The 17,287-nt window shown below is 32.7% G+C and overlaps 1 protein-coding gene across 1 annotated transcript in view; it reads right to left on the bottom strand.

Moving 5' to 3' along the window:
• Positions 1 to 17,287, bottom strand: part of LOC129233496 (kinetochore protein NDC80 homolog) — a 91,156-nt gene that overhangs the window by 50,148 nt on the left and 23,721 nt on the right. Inside the window, exons 3-7 of the mRNA XM_054867515.1 lie at positions 9,948 to 10,034; positions 9,668 to 9,847; positions 7,058 to 7,126; positions 5,971 to 6,052; positions 4,018 to 4,106 (exon numbers count right to left, since the gene is read on the bottom strand). Of these exons, the coding sequence (XP_054723490.1) occupies positions 4,018 to 4,106; positions 5,971 to 6,052; positions 7,058 to 7,126; positions 9,668 to 9,847; positions 9,948 to 10,034 (507 nt within the window). The remainder of the gene's footprint in view (positions 1 to 4,017; positions 4,107 to 5,970; positions 6,053 to 7,057; positions 7,127 to 9,667; positions 9,848 to 9,947; positions 10,035 to 17,287) is intronic.

The raw sequence follows: 17,287 nt of genomic DNA, 5'->3' as shown, positions 1-17,287 counted from the left end.
AATTATGTTATACTTCACTTTCTGATTAAATATTTCTGCAGACAAAAATACATTAAAATGAGTAAAAGTTAGTCCTTGACTAAGACTTTTGAAATTTGGCTAACACTTTAAAAATTTGGCTAATTTACTGGCGAACAATTCGAAATCCTTAGCGCGATCCCTGATTAATAGTTACTTGAATAAAATAAAAAACTGTTAGGCATAAATGCCTGTTAATAACAACAGTAAATAATCCTATCTCATCACCTCACAACACCAATAGTAAAAGAATGTTTTTCCTTACTTATAATGTATTACCAATCATTCTGCATGACTGGGGTAAAAGATTCTTATCAGCACTCATTCACATTGGTCGAATCGACCGAATGTTTCTTTCACTTTCGTTCACTTTTGGCGGGAACTCCGTTGTGGATGACGTCACATAGATGCTTCTAGAAGGAATCTGATGGCACGTGTGCATAACGATGGCAGTGATGTGTCCGTTCACTTGACTCTGATATGCTAATGACCCGGGGGGATATTTAAACTGCTCGCGGCTTTAGTTCTGGCTCTCTTCGATTATCTCTCGTCGTTGTAGGCGGTCACTCGATCGGCATTCGAACTTGCTTGTTCGTGCCGCTCGCCCTTTATTAGCTGGAATTAGCTTATTTCCCTATGGGTTTACTTCATCGAAGTTTTTAGTCAATAGTCGTGCAGTTTGCATTGCAGTATTAGTTATCTCATGCAAAAGCAGCATGTGGAGAGATTATGTTCTTACTATTTATTTTTATCATTTACAGCGTGTTTTAACTATTTACATTATTGTTTAAATAAACTTATACAAGTTAGAAATAGTTTGTTAAGTCTTATTTCCGAACTCACTCTGCTAGTATCAAAGAAACATTGGGGAGATATTATTAGATTAGAAATTCTCCCCAACAAAAACTTAGCATTACGCATGAGACATTTTTCCGAGAATCGCCTTGCACCCTAAAGCCTTTGGTCAGAAAAACATAGATGGGCACAGTAAGACTTGACCCCTATGAGATATTGCATCACTGGGTTTTGTTTTTTGAACTCTTGAAGTTTGTCAATGATTCACTTGATTTTAATGAGGTCCTTTCTTACTCTCTTTTCAAATTTTGTATTTTTAATAATTTTTCAAAAATAGTTTTGTTCTCTGTAAATTAATGGTATTGCAAAGGAGGCAAACTTTAACTCTATGTTGGCAAATCTTTCTGTTATACTAAGAATTAGATATTTTGCTGAAAATTCTTTTTTCCCTACTGTTATGTAACAGGTACATTGATGATCTTATGCGTATTAAGTACTAGCTGTGTCGCCCGGCATTGAATGTATGTTTGAAAATAAAAGCTGTGTCAAGTGATGCGTGTTCAACAATCAGTGTAAAATAAGAGAAAAAAAAACATAGAGCAAAACTTCCCGTTGGAATAATGGCGATTAATCTTAAAAATCCTGTTAAAATTTGAACCTTAGTCTCCAAAAATTCCCATTCAAATGAGAAAACTTAGTAAATAAAGTTTACACTTCCCTAATAATCAAAATAATATAATGAATAAGGATAAATATAGATAAAAGCATCATTTGAAATATGGCAACAATCCCACAATAGCATCAATAGACCCTTTGAAACCTCCTGCAGTACAAAAAGAAAATAGTGAACAGCGAAAAAATAATCAAAACTCCCCAGATTACAGGAAAAGCAAAAATTTTATTTGTTCAAACCCGAGAAAAAAATGGCAACTAGTTTTCTTCTCAATAATTTTATTCTCGCTAATCAAAACTGAGCTCATGGCAAATGAAAAATTTCCAAATTAAAATTGATTTTCCCTTTCTTAAAAATGTTTATCACTTTTCTTGAAATCATGATTTTTTTTACGCTAATTATTTTATAATAAATAAATGTAAGGGCGCTAAGTTCATTATTTTTTTTTTTTTTTTTTTGAATTACCAGTTTAAATACACAAAGGAACAGACATAAAACAATGAACCAGTAGTATAACTTCAGTGTATAAACAAATAGTACAGATGGAAACGGCTTCTTCTTCGCCTGCAAAGAAGTTTATTTTACGCAGCATAAACTGCATGAAACAAAAATTCAAGCTACATAAAATGAACAACCCAACAAACAATGAAGCAATCTTTGTAATTCAATCCTATAGTACACTTAGGATCAATACTTTGACATTGAGGGGGGGGGAAGCAGCTAATCTATGGTACATAATCTGCACCTCATTAATTTTGCACTCTTTCAACAGATATTTAACCTATAAGGTGAGAAAATAATAGCATTCAATTTCGCAAAGCAAAAATTTGCAAAGTCATTTACCTGACTTTTTTGCGTATTTTTTCCTAAATACCCCAATTTTTCCCAGAATTCTCGTTTCTGTCTACACTCTGAAAAAATGAGTACTACAAGCCTTGTGATTAAGATCGGGCATGAATCCTTTACCTTTATATGCCTGGCTGAGCATGTAATTACATATTTTTAAAATTAAGTATTGGTAATCTTAATGACAACGATCTGTGTACCATTTATTTTAATGTTACTGTTTTTAATGTTTTATATCGAAACAGTTCTCAATTCAGGTGTCATTTTCTGTCTGATTAATGCTACACGACAAATTCAAATACATTTATCATTATACAATAAAAAAAAAACTGGGCATTTAAAAATTTTATTCCGACATGTTTTTTTTTTTTTTTTTTTTGACAAACATGCCTGGCAGGGCAGGTAAAATTTTAAAGAATTTTCTAGCCCTGATACATTAGTTATAGAACATATTTTTCTTATATTTGATGAAACAATTTTTGTGAGGATTCCTTAAAATGTTTAATTGGGAACTGGTAGAAAAACCAGCTTCTTAATCAGTATTCATTTCAAGGCCTACATGTTTTTTGGTGTTTTGAATTTGATAAGTGTCTTTAGTAAAAACGAGTATGCTGTTCCTGAATATGAATTTGGTTTGAGCCCATCACGTCAAGATTTTTCACAAAATTAGAAAAAATTTATGAGATATTTTGTATTAAAGGAAAAAAGTACCTTGTTGATATTTCCTAAATTGCATTGAAATTACTTCTTTAAAATGTCCTACCACCAAGAAGACCAAATGGAGGCCACCAACAAAACCAAATATCCATCGCCAAAAAGGATGAAAGAAAATAAACATGCGACTAAGAACAGTTTGCATGACAGAACAAGTTGGGTTTTCCTCCCTTCTGTATCTCAGACCGCCAGAGTTGATTTTTGGTGTAAATGTAGCTCTTTATCCTTTGGCATTTCTATGTTATATAGGGAACCAAAAAAACCATAGAGACGACTGTTACTTCTGCACCTGCGAAGTCAAGGGTTTCAATTCGAAAAAGAAACACACAATTCAGTATCCTGATTTAACGAAAGCTACACAACCTGTACCTCATGGACCAGGAATTCCCATTCTTCCACCTCTCTCAACCATCCAACAGCAATCATCAGATTAAAGTTCGAACGACAAAACCAATGAAGAAAAAGCGAAAAACCGACTTTATTCAAAGAAACCCAACAGTTCTCTAATGTAGATAAAACTGCATTTTTTTTTTTTTTTTTTTTTTGAATGAACGACTCAATTTTGTTGAAATTTTCGGCTAAATACAATTTCAATAAATATTCTCTCAGTATTTTTGGCAAATTCCATGAAATATTTCAAACACACTTTTCTTGAAAGCTTGACATGCTGGAAAAAACTAAGCTCAGATTTGTAATCAGCACACACCATTTACTATAGAGCATCCATTAAACTTGAAACACTTTTCAAGAAGAAAAAAATGTAGGCCTGTGTTTTTATTCACTTAGAAAAGAAACATGAATTCTGCAAATAAGTTCTAAAACCTAATTATTTTAAAAGCTTTTCTATCATTATAGCACTAATTAATATAGAGAATATATCAGAACAATGTTTTCGAATCTTGGAATAGGTAGTCAAAAAATATAACTATTTTCAAAAAAGAAAGATTATTCATAATAAATATATATATTACATATTTGTCTTGCAATTTCTCAAGCACTGCTTTATTCTCTTCATACTTCTGTTTCAAATCTTCTAAGTTTTCTCCTCTCCGAGATCTTACTGAGGAAACAAAAAACAAATTGACATAACACTAGAAAGACGGAACTTTTCTGTATACCAAGAAAAATGAAGGGACCAGCGTGGCCGCAACTAATTTTTGTCAATTTCTTTAAAAATTATTCATGGGTTAGTTCACATGCTCGATGCACCCTCTTTTATGACTAAATAAAAACTTAGTACGTAATTATTTTCAAAATTTTAGTCTTTACTTGTCAAAAGATAGAATTAGTTTGTCTTTCCAAGAGCAATGGCTGCAGTTTGGCTGGTAAGCAATCAATACTGTTTATAGCATTTGGATATCCAACCTGTTGCATAAAGAGGAAGTTACAGGTTAAACTAGAGTGAATAGCATTTTTTCTTATGTTAACAACAATTAAGAGAAAAGGGGGGAAAATATCTTTTTTTTTTTTACTGCAAAATAGCTTAATAGCTACTATGGTTCCTCCCATCTTTCTAGGTATAAGGATCAATATTTAAAGTACTATGAGGATAATTATTAGATGATTAAACAAGCATTCAAATAGTGTCACATAATTAACTGTCAAAAAGTTCCATTAAACTCCGTTAGATATTACTTGAGTTATTAGACAAAAAACTATGCGAGGGGCCACACAGGCCCCTCCGTCTTTCCTGTGTTGTGTTAAAATTTTATTTAAAGAAGTAAATTTTAAAATGTACATTAATGCATTAAAACGTTTTTCTTTTTTAATTTTCTTTATTGGCATGATGATGCAAAAGTTCCATTAAAGAAAAAAAAATTGCCAAAATAATAACATTATGCAAAAACTAAAATTAATATTTTTGATAAATAATCTGCTAATACAATTGACAGTCATAGAGATGTCCATACTTCAATCAAAAGGAGTTTCTATAGCATGCATACAAAAAATTGCATGTCATTTAACAATTTAGCCAAATTTAAAAACAAAGAAAATCTCTTAAGGTCATGTTAAACTTTTTCACGTATGAGCAAAACTTCTACTTTTCCAATCATTGTCCATAAAAAAACTGCTCAAAACAATTTAAGGATACTGTAAGCTCAATAAAATAAAGATATCAGCAAATTATCTTTGTAAAAAATGAAAGAAATTAGTCCCAAATGCAAATCATATTCATTTTCAAACTTTTCAGCATGTAAATCTTTAGTTTGACGACGAAAGCAACACTTTAGAGGCAATGAATGATTTTCAGGTTTTAACTTACAGTAATACAAACTAAATGATAATAATCGACATGCAATAAGCCTAGTGTTTTGATGAGTGCAATATGTCTGTGAAGTATGTAATTAGAAGTTTGGGGGGGGGGGAGTTGGCAAGGTTGTTTGGTTTAAACCAAGTGGCTTTTTTTTTTTTAAAAAAAACCATGTGTTTTTTTTTTTTTTTTTTTCAAAAAATTGTTTATTTGAAAAACCTCTAAATTTGTTTTCTCCCAAATGTTTTATAGGTAAAAGACAGATTTAATTAATTTAGAAACTTATATTTTATAAATTATCAGTTCACGTGGCTTAAAAAGGTAAGTAGCATTTTTTACAAAATACACTCAAAAATTTAAAATTGTAGAATTGTAGTTAGTGAAAAAAAAAAAAAAGGTTACGACTGGGACAAAATTTTAGATTAACTTGCCTTACTCAAAGAAAATTTTTCCACGGTCCTTCTGGAAAGTGGAACAAAGAAAAGGAAAGGGGTGAAAACATGGAATTAATGAATAGAAGTTTAAAAAAATATATGAAGAGTCTGGATTTAGAGAAATTTTCCATTCCTATTTCTGTCTATAACAAATTTTCATAAATGGTTTCAAATTACATGTACATTATCAAGAATGTTTTGAGCTCAGTAAGTAACAAATAAATAACAATAATAATCACTAATTTTTGTAAACATTTCCTTTTCTTCCTCTTCATCTATAGATCCTTTGAAGTAAGCAGAACAAATATAAGGACCCAAGACCTAGAGGGGGGGGAAAAAGAATTAGTTCATAAATCAAATGACTAAACAATGGTTTTAACTCTAGCTTCAAGCTACTACCAGAACAACATAAAGATAATTAAATTGCTAAACAGAAATTTTTAAAATGCAGTTAGTTATAGAGTTAAAAAAGAAAAAACTTTTTAAATTCCATAACTGCCAACACTGAAAGATGAAAATTGGGAAGACTTGGGCATAAAATTTGGGACTTTGCATGAATAAATTTAACAAAAGTATGAGTATAAAGGGGATTTTAAAAATACAACTAAGGATCTCTTAAATTATGACTGTATAGGAGCATGCTGAAATCCAGTAGCACCCAAAATTTGGAAATTGATGTCATTAATAAGGGGTGAACTAGTTTAAGAGACCGAAATTTTACACTTTTTCGCAATTTTTTTTAATAATCAGAATTTGTTCAAATTTGGAGCAGCATTAGAAACAGTAAAAACCTAACTGGTCCTTTGGACCAGTCAACATGAATGTGTACTGGTCCGCAAACAACATCACTAGTCCACTTTAAATTTAACACTGAGTATGTTTGTACCTAAAATTATTTACTTTTTATGATTATACATTTATTAAATTATTTTAAATATAACTTTCATTTTTAGCTCATTGATTAAACATTAAATTGTAACTTTAATTATAGATATGTATTTATTAAATGTGAAAAAATTGCTGTATTGCAAACAAAGTTCATACTGGTAAACTGTAATATTAAATTAAAATACACAACAAACAAGCTAAAAGAAAAACACTTTTCTACTGATGAGGTTTTCCAATATACTAAATGTTTCAAAATAAAAAAAAATTTTGCTTGGCAGAGTTTGGCAATAAACATTTAAATATGTATCTTAAACAATCAAGTGTACAGTTCGAGAACTAATTTCATTTTAGCAACTTAAAACAGGCTAAATTTGAGAATTTGACTACATTTTACTTGTTATACTTCTTATAACATGTTGCATTTTTTTCATTACTTACAGCATTTTCGTTTGACCCTTCATCTTCACCACCGCTAAAAATTGTCTTCAAGTCAAAATTTACAAGAAACTGGAAATAAAACTATTTTTAAAAGCAGATCAAAAAGTGTAAGAACTAAACATTGGCAGTAGTGTTGGCATGTCATAATAAACTAGATATTGATTACAATAAGATTAAATTAAGCAAAATGACATAAGTGAGGTGGTTATTAAATTTTATATTTTTCTCATTAAATAGGACAATTCAAAATACACAATCCTTGCCATTAATGAATAATGAGTTCTTGCACAACATTTCCAAAATTATTTTTGTTAGGTTTAAAGATATGCATATTGTTGTTATGAGTTCGCCTTAACTTCATGTATTCTTAGTAAGTGTGAATCAGTTCTTATGAAAGTGTAAAAAAAAAAATACAAGTAAAGTTTTAAAAAACTAGGTAGTTTTGAGTGAAAATTAATGAAATAACAAATTTAGCATGATTAAGACAAATTAAGCATATTAAAACAAGAACACTTATTATCTACAGTTTCTTTACTTTCTTAACACGACGACCCTCAATATCAAAGCATGGCTGATTCGTTATGATTGGTATGCTATTTAATTACATCAGTGCCAGATGAAGGGTTGAGCGAAGCGAAGCCCTTACCCCAAGCAGCAACTTTAGCGATTCACCCAAAATGAAATTCAATATAAAAAAGTTAGAAAATATGGGTAAGAGCGGGAATGTTAAGTTTTTGCTTCCGCTCGGAAAAAATCAAAGGTCCAGCCCTAAGCTACATTAAAAATGTATTCTTAATACATACATTGAATTGAAAGTCTTGGCTAACACAAACAAAATTCCAAACCTCTTTACTGGCACTGTTTGTGATTGAATACTGTAATTTTCGTTTTTAGAAATTATAAATCATTTTGAAAGGTTGTAGGAGGCCATTGTGCATTAAGAAGAAAAAGTTAAGTTTTTTCATTCAGAATAAAGCGCAGACTTTCGTTTACCTAGGGACATTTCAATTTTTTCTTTATAAAATTGTCTATTTTCCATTGAGGATTACAATGCTTAGTGTAATTGTTGAGCATCATATCCATTTTTCAAATGCTCCAAAAACATTCAATTTTAATAAATAAATCTATTTTTTTTTCTGTACTAACAACTAGATTATAAAGTATGTTCTAATAGTATTTTTTTCAAATATAGGTAAGTATTTCTTCATTTTTTCACACTATGACTCATTCACGGTTGTTACGATTAAAGGCTTTTATGAACAAATTGAGGAAGTCAAATTTACATCAAAAAGAATTTGTAACAATATCACAGAGCAAAGACATTTTTTCTATGCAAATGTATATTATGATGAAGAATCAATAGAGGAACTACTTAGCATTTTTAAGTTGATAGATAAAAAAATGTTTTATTCTTAATTTTAAAAACAATCACTTACTACTGTAAAAGCACTTATCTTCGCAATGTGCAATTTTCACAAAAATGGGGATATTGATGATTTTGCGAGATGCAAATATCACAAATTTTCAATGAACAACATAAAAGTCGATTATAAAAATAAAGTTAAGTGTAATTTATAAGTAAGATAATGTAATAAAAAATTATTATTATATTACTTATTTTATAAGTAAGATGAAGTTAAAGTACTTCCAGAGGCTTACATTTTTGTGATTACAATAAGCACACAAAAATCACGAAAATTAAAGCGTTGTGAAAATAAGTGCTTTTGCAGTATATTTGGTACTTCCTGTGGTGCTGAAAGCTGAAAACTACATTTTGAGCAGTTGAGCTCTTTTCTAATACCATGTAATATTAATTGGAACTAAAATTATAAATTAACAGCTGATTTATAATCTCACACATAACTTTTACAAAACCTATAAATAACCAGAAAACTTCAAATTCCATAGCTACCAACATTGAAAGAGTCAAATTAGAGAGACTTGCATATAAAAAAATTCGGGAGACTTTCCAACATTTAACAACAAAAGTTTGAGTGTAAAAGTGATTTTCAAAATTTAAGTAGAGGCTTCTAAATTAAACCCGCTTATAATGAGTTTGTTTCCATTCATTAGTGATTAAGTACATTCCATGCAGCAGGTAACATTTTCAAAAGTGCAGAAAAATATCGGTAATGGTTTATCGCATATTGAGGGATTCAAGTTTTAAAATGAAGGAAAATGAAAGTAAAAAATGTCTCAAAATTAATCAGACATCTGTAATTTGCATATGCATGTATCTAAAGGTTATGTTTAGGCAATTGAGATCAATTCACTAATGGGATTTTTTTCACTATTTATGATCACTAAAATCCCTTTTTCCGTGAATTTTGTTGTTTTGGCGGAAATTTGGGAGACATTTACTTCATTAGAGAGGCATCAAAACTCAAAGAAGCTCTCGAATGAAGCGTACGAGTTGGCAGCTATGAAATTTCCAGAAAAAAAACCCAGAAAACTTTTTTTATTCAAAACATTTTTTCAAATTATTATCATAATTTGCATTTTGGAAAAAGAATTTTTCAAACCATTAGGAACATTAATCGAGTTCTTTAACACTATAATAAGGAACTAAAAGCTTTAGAAATGCAATCAATGCATTTTTTAAAACCTTACCTTACATACATTTGAAAGCCAGAACAGAATTCCTAACAAATAAGGCCAATTGTGCTTGGCAACATAAGTGAAAGTGGATTTATTGACTGAAAAAGGATAATGTTGCCATTTTAATATTTTCGGTACATCCTCCTCAAGTTTCTGTATCACAAAGTCTGGATCCAGAAGATTATACAAAAACTGCAAGACATGAATAATTATAGCAAACAAAATATCAACAAAATTTAAAGGCACATCGATATAGATTTCAAAAAATAAAAAAATGTTTTAATGCTCTTACCTTAAATATTGCTTCAAAATCTTTTTTAGAAGGTAACAATAAGCTTGAAACTTCGAAAGAACTTTTAAAATCAAGTTGTTCTAAGAACTGAGAAAAAAAAAAAAATAATAATAATAATAACAAGCATTACTAGAAGGTAAAATTATTATTAGACAAAATTCTAACCTTAATCATGCTTAATGTGACTATTCATCCCATTTTCAGGAGGTGTCCTGTCCCATTGTCCCTGCACATACTGAAAAGTTTCGTTTTATGACGAGAAGTAACGGAAAACTAAATGTTTCAACCATAAGTCATTGGGTGGAGCTGCTTTAGCATTTTCATACCAATAAATTTAATCAGGCATAATTATTTATATATGATCATTTTATTTAATAAGGTTCTTCTTCCTTTATATAGAAGTTTTGTAAGCCCTTATTTGAAATATGCTGCTCAGTTTTGCTCTCCTTATCTCAAAAAAGATTTCTTTATTGGAAAGGGTTCAAAGAAGGGTTACTAGGCTACTGAAGGACTTTCAGATCTAGATTATGATACCAGACTTAGAAGTCTTCTATGTATAGCCTGGAGCAATGGAGTCAGAGGAGACATGGTTTAGTTGTTTAATTTTATCAAAATGAAAGATGTTAACGGGTTACATTTTTGCACGGAAAGCAGTACAAGGGGTCTTTGTTAAAATCTCAAGACTAATCTGAAAATTAGGAAAAAATTACTACTGTGGTAGGATTGCGGGCTCTTGGAACAGCTTACCAGAAGAGGTTGCAATGAACAATAGGATAGGGGTCATTTTCTCTAAACTGCTAAATTCTTGTCCTTGCTCCAAAAATAACAAACTAGTATAGAAATAAAACTGACGCTAGAATGCTTTAACAACATGTTTTTAGGTTTGTAAAATAAGTTAAAACAAACTCTCTATCATTATTATACATATAAATAATATTTTTTACATGTTGAAAGTCATTCCCCTGTGTGTCCCTACCTCCACCTTAAAGCAAAATCAGCTCTAAAGATTCAGGAAGCCATGCATATTTGTACAGAAATTGTTGTTTAACCTCTTAACAAGTGTTATGCAATGTTGTAAAATAGAAAAATAAAAACTTTTCAAGATTTGCACTATTTTTTTAAAAAAAGTAAAAAATGTCCTTTGATTTTTTGTCATTCCCCTGTCGAGGAATGGAATGAATGTTTCTCACACCTGGTAATAGTTGTATTAACTCATAATTTAATCTTTGAATTCTGGTTTCATCATAGAAATAAGCTTAATTAGTTCTTTTTGAATAAATACACGGTGTCAAGTATATTCGGGTGATCTCAAGTTAAATCTTGATAAGTATTTTTAATGACTCATTACCCTGTCTTTGATAATTCATTTAATTTTGTAATAATCGCTCAATGAATGATTGACTCTTGTTTGTATAGAGTTCCCACCCCTTACTTTAAGTGACATTGATATTTGTTGTTTGCAGTTATGACAATATATAAGTTAACTTTAAATTTTGTCATTCCCCTGTCGTCCTTCCCCTGTAAAATGTAAGGGAAACAAATAACCACAATAACTACTTTTTGGACACCACGACATTGGATCTTTTTCAATTTCATAAAAGTAGTGTTTCCTTTTCCCGCATAAATTATAATATCGTCAGTAAAACGCATTATGTCCTCTAAGTGTCATTCCCTTGGCACAGTGAATGCCATTCCTTGCCCTGTCCAAATTGGGCAGTTTAGGGAAAATGGCCCATAGATAGCTTTAAGAGAGCCAGATCTTCATTGAGGACTAATAAATTGTTGGGCTAAATGCCTTTATTTTTGGTTCTTGAAGGATTTCACCAATATTGTTTAAAAAAAAAACATTTTGTGACTTACCTTTTGCCATTCCGGGAGAAAAACCTTGCGCGGGAAATCCCATCCACCTGCCACCGACACTCAAATGTCCGAGTTTGAATCGGAAGTGTTCGGAAAAACATGTGGCACGCTATGATTGGTTGCCGTCATTCGGCAGACGTCGGTAAACTTCCGACAGAGCACATGTCGATCACATGAGGAAACCATGTTGAGGTGTTGAGTGCTGAATGTCAAATTAAATAAGAGTTGTGCAACCTGCAAGCTGTGTGTTTACCGAGTTGTGTTGTTCTTGCAATATGCAAATAATGTAACATCACATTGTTACGTGCAAGGTCGGATCTGGCTACAAATACTCTGGCCTGCCGTAGCTCGATCGCTTGGCACTGCTACTTTTCTTTCACTGGTCTCCTCGTCTTGTGTTGTTGGTGTTTTGTGAATGTGTTTGTTAATGTCATCATAAATTTTTCGCTACTGGCCTTTCAGGTGAGGTCTGATCTTTCTTGAATAATGCACTGCTGATGTCTTCAGTTTGGAAAGCGCATGCTGTGATGACGTCGATCAAAGTGAAAAGTTATAATTTTCCCTGATGTGGGTCGTTTGTTCTCCGGGGAAAGAAGATCGTGTCCATCTTCGATATGTTTTTTCTCCTGATGTGGTGAACTGTTGCTCACGTGGTACGAACTGACCAGCCTGCAATTCTGGTGGAAATTGCTATGCCGTCTATCTACCGGTGAGGTGTCACCATGGAACATCGACAGGACTTTTGATCCATGCATGGACTTATTGTAAGATCTCTTTTTTTTAATTTTTCTTCGGGGAACAAATCATTGTGTTGTAATCATTTTCTCAATATATGTTAAATAAATGTTTTTCAGTGTAAAGAATGATTCATGTTTTTATTTTCTTCGGGCAGACCACTACCTCAAATTTTTAGTTGGAAATGAGTTGTCTAATTTTCAGCTTAGCTGTAGGCCATTAACCTCAAATTATATCCAACAAGTGGTAGCAGGGTCGTGTGGTTGACCTGCCCGAAGAAAATTGAATCATTTTTTATTATGGAGAAAGATTATAGAAATGTTGAGAAGTTGGGCTCCCATAATTGGGCTACCTGGTCCAAAGATATAAAAGTGGTGCTCATAGAAAGGGATTTATGGGAGATTAAACAAAAGAAACCAGAAGGGGAGTTAACTAGTGCTGACAGAAAAAGATGTGGCCAAGCTTTAGCCATCATCTATTTAAACTTGGAAAAAGACATAAAAAGGTTAATTGATAATTTGGAAGATCCTAGTGAAGCTTGGAAAGCCCTTAAGGCAAATTTTGAACCCCCATCTTTGGCCAGAGTAGCCGCACTATGGGAATCCTACTTCTCTTGCAAAATGCAAGAAGGTGAAACGGTGGGATTATTCGCTGCAAGTTTGGGGGGAATTTTTAACCAATTAGTCGAAAATGGATATATTATGGAAGAAAAACTCAGAACTTTTCAATTGATACGGCATTTACCTCCAAATTTCAGCAGTATTGTTCAAGCCATCTACAGATGGGAAGGAGAGAGATTTACTTTCTCGAAAGTAAAAGACGAACTACTGGCTGAGGAAGGTAGGATTAGGTATTTGGCCGAAGAGCCTAATGTAGAAAATTCGGCAATGTTTTCAAAACCCGGAAACTCCGGAATGGCAAATGGTAGGAGTAAATTTCTTGCTAAAAATAAAGTTTGTTACATTTGTGAAAAGAAAGGGCATATTGCGTCGAAGTGTTGGAGCCGTAATAAAGTAAAACAGGATAAGAATTTTAAATTCAAAACCAAAGAAGACCCTCAGGCAGGAATGTTTTGTTCAGTAAATGAAAACGAAATTTCTGCAAACACTACCTACCCAAAATGTGAGGATACATGGCTATTGGATAGCGGCAGCACATCTCATTTTTGTCGAGATAAGTCGTTGTTTGCCGAGCTAGAGCCTGTACAAAACACACAAATGGAGGTAGCTGTAGGAAACGTGAAGAGCCAAGTAGAGGGCATTGGGAAAGTGATTTTTAAAATTGAATCAGATGGAAGATTAGTTACCATCACCCTCAATAATGTTTTCTATGCTCCAACACTGCGACGCAACCTAATTTCTGGTTCTTGTATAGACAGACAGGGCTATAAGCTCAAATGGTTGCCCGGAAAGATCTGTGTTTTTAATCAAGAAAATGTTAAATTATTTACAACAAATTTAATAAATAAACTTTATCATGTTAAACCAAATTTTTATATTGATTGTGAAAATGTTAATTATACAAAAGTTTTTAAGACCAAGGACCCGTCTGAAGGGGCCAATATGATCAGTGTTGATATGGAAAAATGGCATAGGAGATTTTGCCATATAAATATGGAAAGTATCACCAAAATGAGTAAACTTGGTGCAGTCCAGGGACTAGAGATTAAGAAGGGGCAGAAACCCAATTGTGACCCTTGTCAATTGGGAAAAATGAGGACGTGCTCGTTTAAATCTATGCCAGAAAGGCGTACTAATTCTGCACTTCAATTGCTCTACATGGACCTGATGGGACCCCTTCAGACTGAGTCCTTGGGGAGAAAGAAATATATTTTTATAATTATAGATGATTTCTCAAGAAAGTCATATGTTTTCTTTTTAAGAACAAAAAATGAGGCATTTAATGTTTTTGTAAATTTTCAAAAAAGGACTGAAAGATTCCTGAACTCAAAAATTTTGGCTATCCGTTCCGATAATGGAACAGAATTTGTTAACAAAGATTTTGAGGACTATCTCACCAATCAGGGAATAAAGATAGAGCGGACCAACTCCTACACCCCGCAAATGAACGGGGTAGTAGAAAGATATAATTTAACCATAATGAATGGTGTGAGGTCTATGCTCAATGATTCTGGATTGGGGGATGAGTTTTGGGCTGAAGCTGCTCTTTGTTTTAATTATGTAAGGAATCGGACGGTAATAGGAAATATGGACAAGACCCCTTTTGAGCTGTTTTCTGGGCGTAAACCTTCAGTGAGGCACCTACGTATTTTTGGGTGTACTGCCTATGTAGGTCAGCCTAAGTCCAAACTAAAAAAGTTAGATATGAGGGCTACCAAGGGGATTATGGTCGGATACGCCTTACGTACCAAAGGGTACAGAATCTGGGATCCTGAAACCAGAACAGTCACAGAAACTATTAACGTAAAGTTCAATGAAAATGAAAAATGGGGGGAATTAAAAGTCCAAAATAAAAATGAGAGAAAATTTAACTTTATCAGGCCTATAAGTGAAGTTCAACTTGAACAGGAAATCCAGGAGAGTGTTGAGCAAACTCCCTGTGAAAAAATTAAATGGGTTAGAGAAGCCAAAAGGAGAAAGACCGGGGATAGGACTGATATTTATTATACAATTGCCGGTAAAAATAAAGTAAGATTAAATTCACTAAAACAGGTTCTAAAATATTGTAGTGAAAATAAAATAGAGTATAAGCCAAAACTTTTTGACTTTTCATCTAAAAATCCAACAGTAGGGGAAATCTGTGACGACGGTGAAAGTTCGGGAGAAAGTGAAGAAGCAAGTTTAGTAGAAATTTCTATACCGAATTCGTATAGGCAATGTATGGCTACCCCCGAGGTGGACAACTGGAAACTGGCCATGGAGTCTGAATTAGATGTCATTAACCAAAGAGAGGTGTGGGACCTTGTACCCCCACCAGAGGGGAAACCAATTTTGGGAAACAGGTGGGTCTACGACCTCAAGGTAAATGACAGGGGTGAAATTGTAAGATACAAGGCCAGATTAGTTGTAAGGGGGGACCGTCAGTCAATTGAGTCATATTCTGAATTTTTCAGTCCAGTAATTGAGTTTTCACTTGTAAGAGTTTTCTTTTCTATTTTTATATGTCTTTTAAAATGGTGTCACTCACAAATTGATGTAAAAAATGCTTACCTGTATGCTGATTTAGAGGAACAAATCTACATGAGACAACCAGAGGGTTTTGTCAGTAAAAGCCACCCTAACTTTGTCTGTAAATTGAAGAATCTCTCTATGGATTACACCAGTCCGGAAGAAACTGGTTCTTAGAAATAGAACGTGGTTTTGGTTTTCAAAAATTAAAAGGATGTAATTGTGTATACCATAGAGACAAAAATACTTTTCTTCTTATTTATGTAGATGATTTAATAATTCTAGCAAAAAATGAAAATTTAATTAAAAAGGTAATTAATGAAATTAAAAGTATGTATGATATTAAAGAAATAGGGACAACCAGAAAGCTACTGGGGATTGAATTTGTGGAAGAAAAAAATAATCGTTTTATTCACCAAAGCTCTTACATTTCGAAGGTCTTGGGGTTATTCTCTGTTACTATGTGCCAAATTCAACCCTCCCAATCTCAAAGGGTACAGTTTTGTCGAAAGACGACTGCCCGAAAACTGAGGAAGAAAAAAGGGAAGCAGAAAAGCTCCCATACAGAAATTTGTTGGGTTGTATGGCATACATAGCGGGAAAGACCCGACCTGACATCTCTTATGCGGTGAATATTTTTTCCCAATTTCAAGTAAATCCCGGAAGGAAGCATTGGGATTTTCTATTAAGATTGCTAGGGTATTTAAAGTATACAATATCATACAAACTAAATTTAAGCTCAATCAATAGTGTAGATCTACGGGGATTTTCCGACTCCGATTACGCCGCTAATCGGGAGGATAGAGTCTCAATGGGAGGATCAATTTTGTGTATTGATCGGGTCCCAATTAATTGGAGGACATTTAAGCATAAATGTGTTGCGTTATCAACAATGGAAGCAGAATATATTTCACTTGGTGAAACTGCAAAAGAAATGGTCTGGCTGAAGAGGATAATTACAGAAATAAGTGAATTAAATATTGAAAACCTCCAGCTTAAGGATACAATCATTTATTGTGATAACACTGCAACAATTGATTTTTCTAAGTCTCCCATTGAGAATTCTCGTACAAAACACATTGATGTAAGGTACCATTTTTTAAGAAATTTAATTGAGCAAAAGATTTTTTTGATTAAATATGTGAGGACAAATGTAAACATCGCGGACATTTTCACTAAACCCCTATCTAAGAATTGTTTAAATAAACTTTGTAAAATTATATTTAATTGGGATTAAATGAGGGAGGCATATCAAATTTTTGAACTGTTTTTCAAATGTATTTTTTGTAAATATAATATGAATGTAGTTAAATGTTTTTAATGTATATAATGTGGTTTTTGATGTAATTCCTTCAAGAGGGGGGAACTTGTTGGGCTAAATGCCTTTATTTTTGGTTCTTGAAGGATTTCACCAATATTGTTTAAAAAAAAAACATTTTGTGACTTACCTTTTGCCATTCCGGGAGAAAAACCTTGCGCGGGAAATCCCATCCACCTGCCACCGACACTCAAATGTCCGAGTTTAATCGGAAGTGTTTGGAAAAACATGTGGCACGCTATGATTGGTTGCCGTCATTCGGCAGACGTCGGTAAACTTCCGACAGAGCACATGTCGAT

Source organism: Uloborus diversus, unplaced genomic scaffold, assembly GCF_026930045.1.
Source record: "Uloborus diversus isolate 005 unplaced genomic scaffold, Udiv.v.3.1 scaffold_469, whole genome shotgun sequence".
NCBI classification, from domain to species: Eukaryota; Metazoa; Arthropoda; class Arachnida; order Araneae; family Uloboridae; genus Uloborus; species Uloborus diversus.
This window is presented reverse-complemented; position numbering and strand designations above follow the sequence as displayed.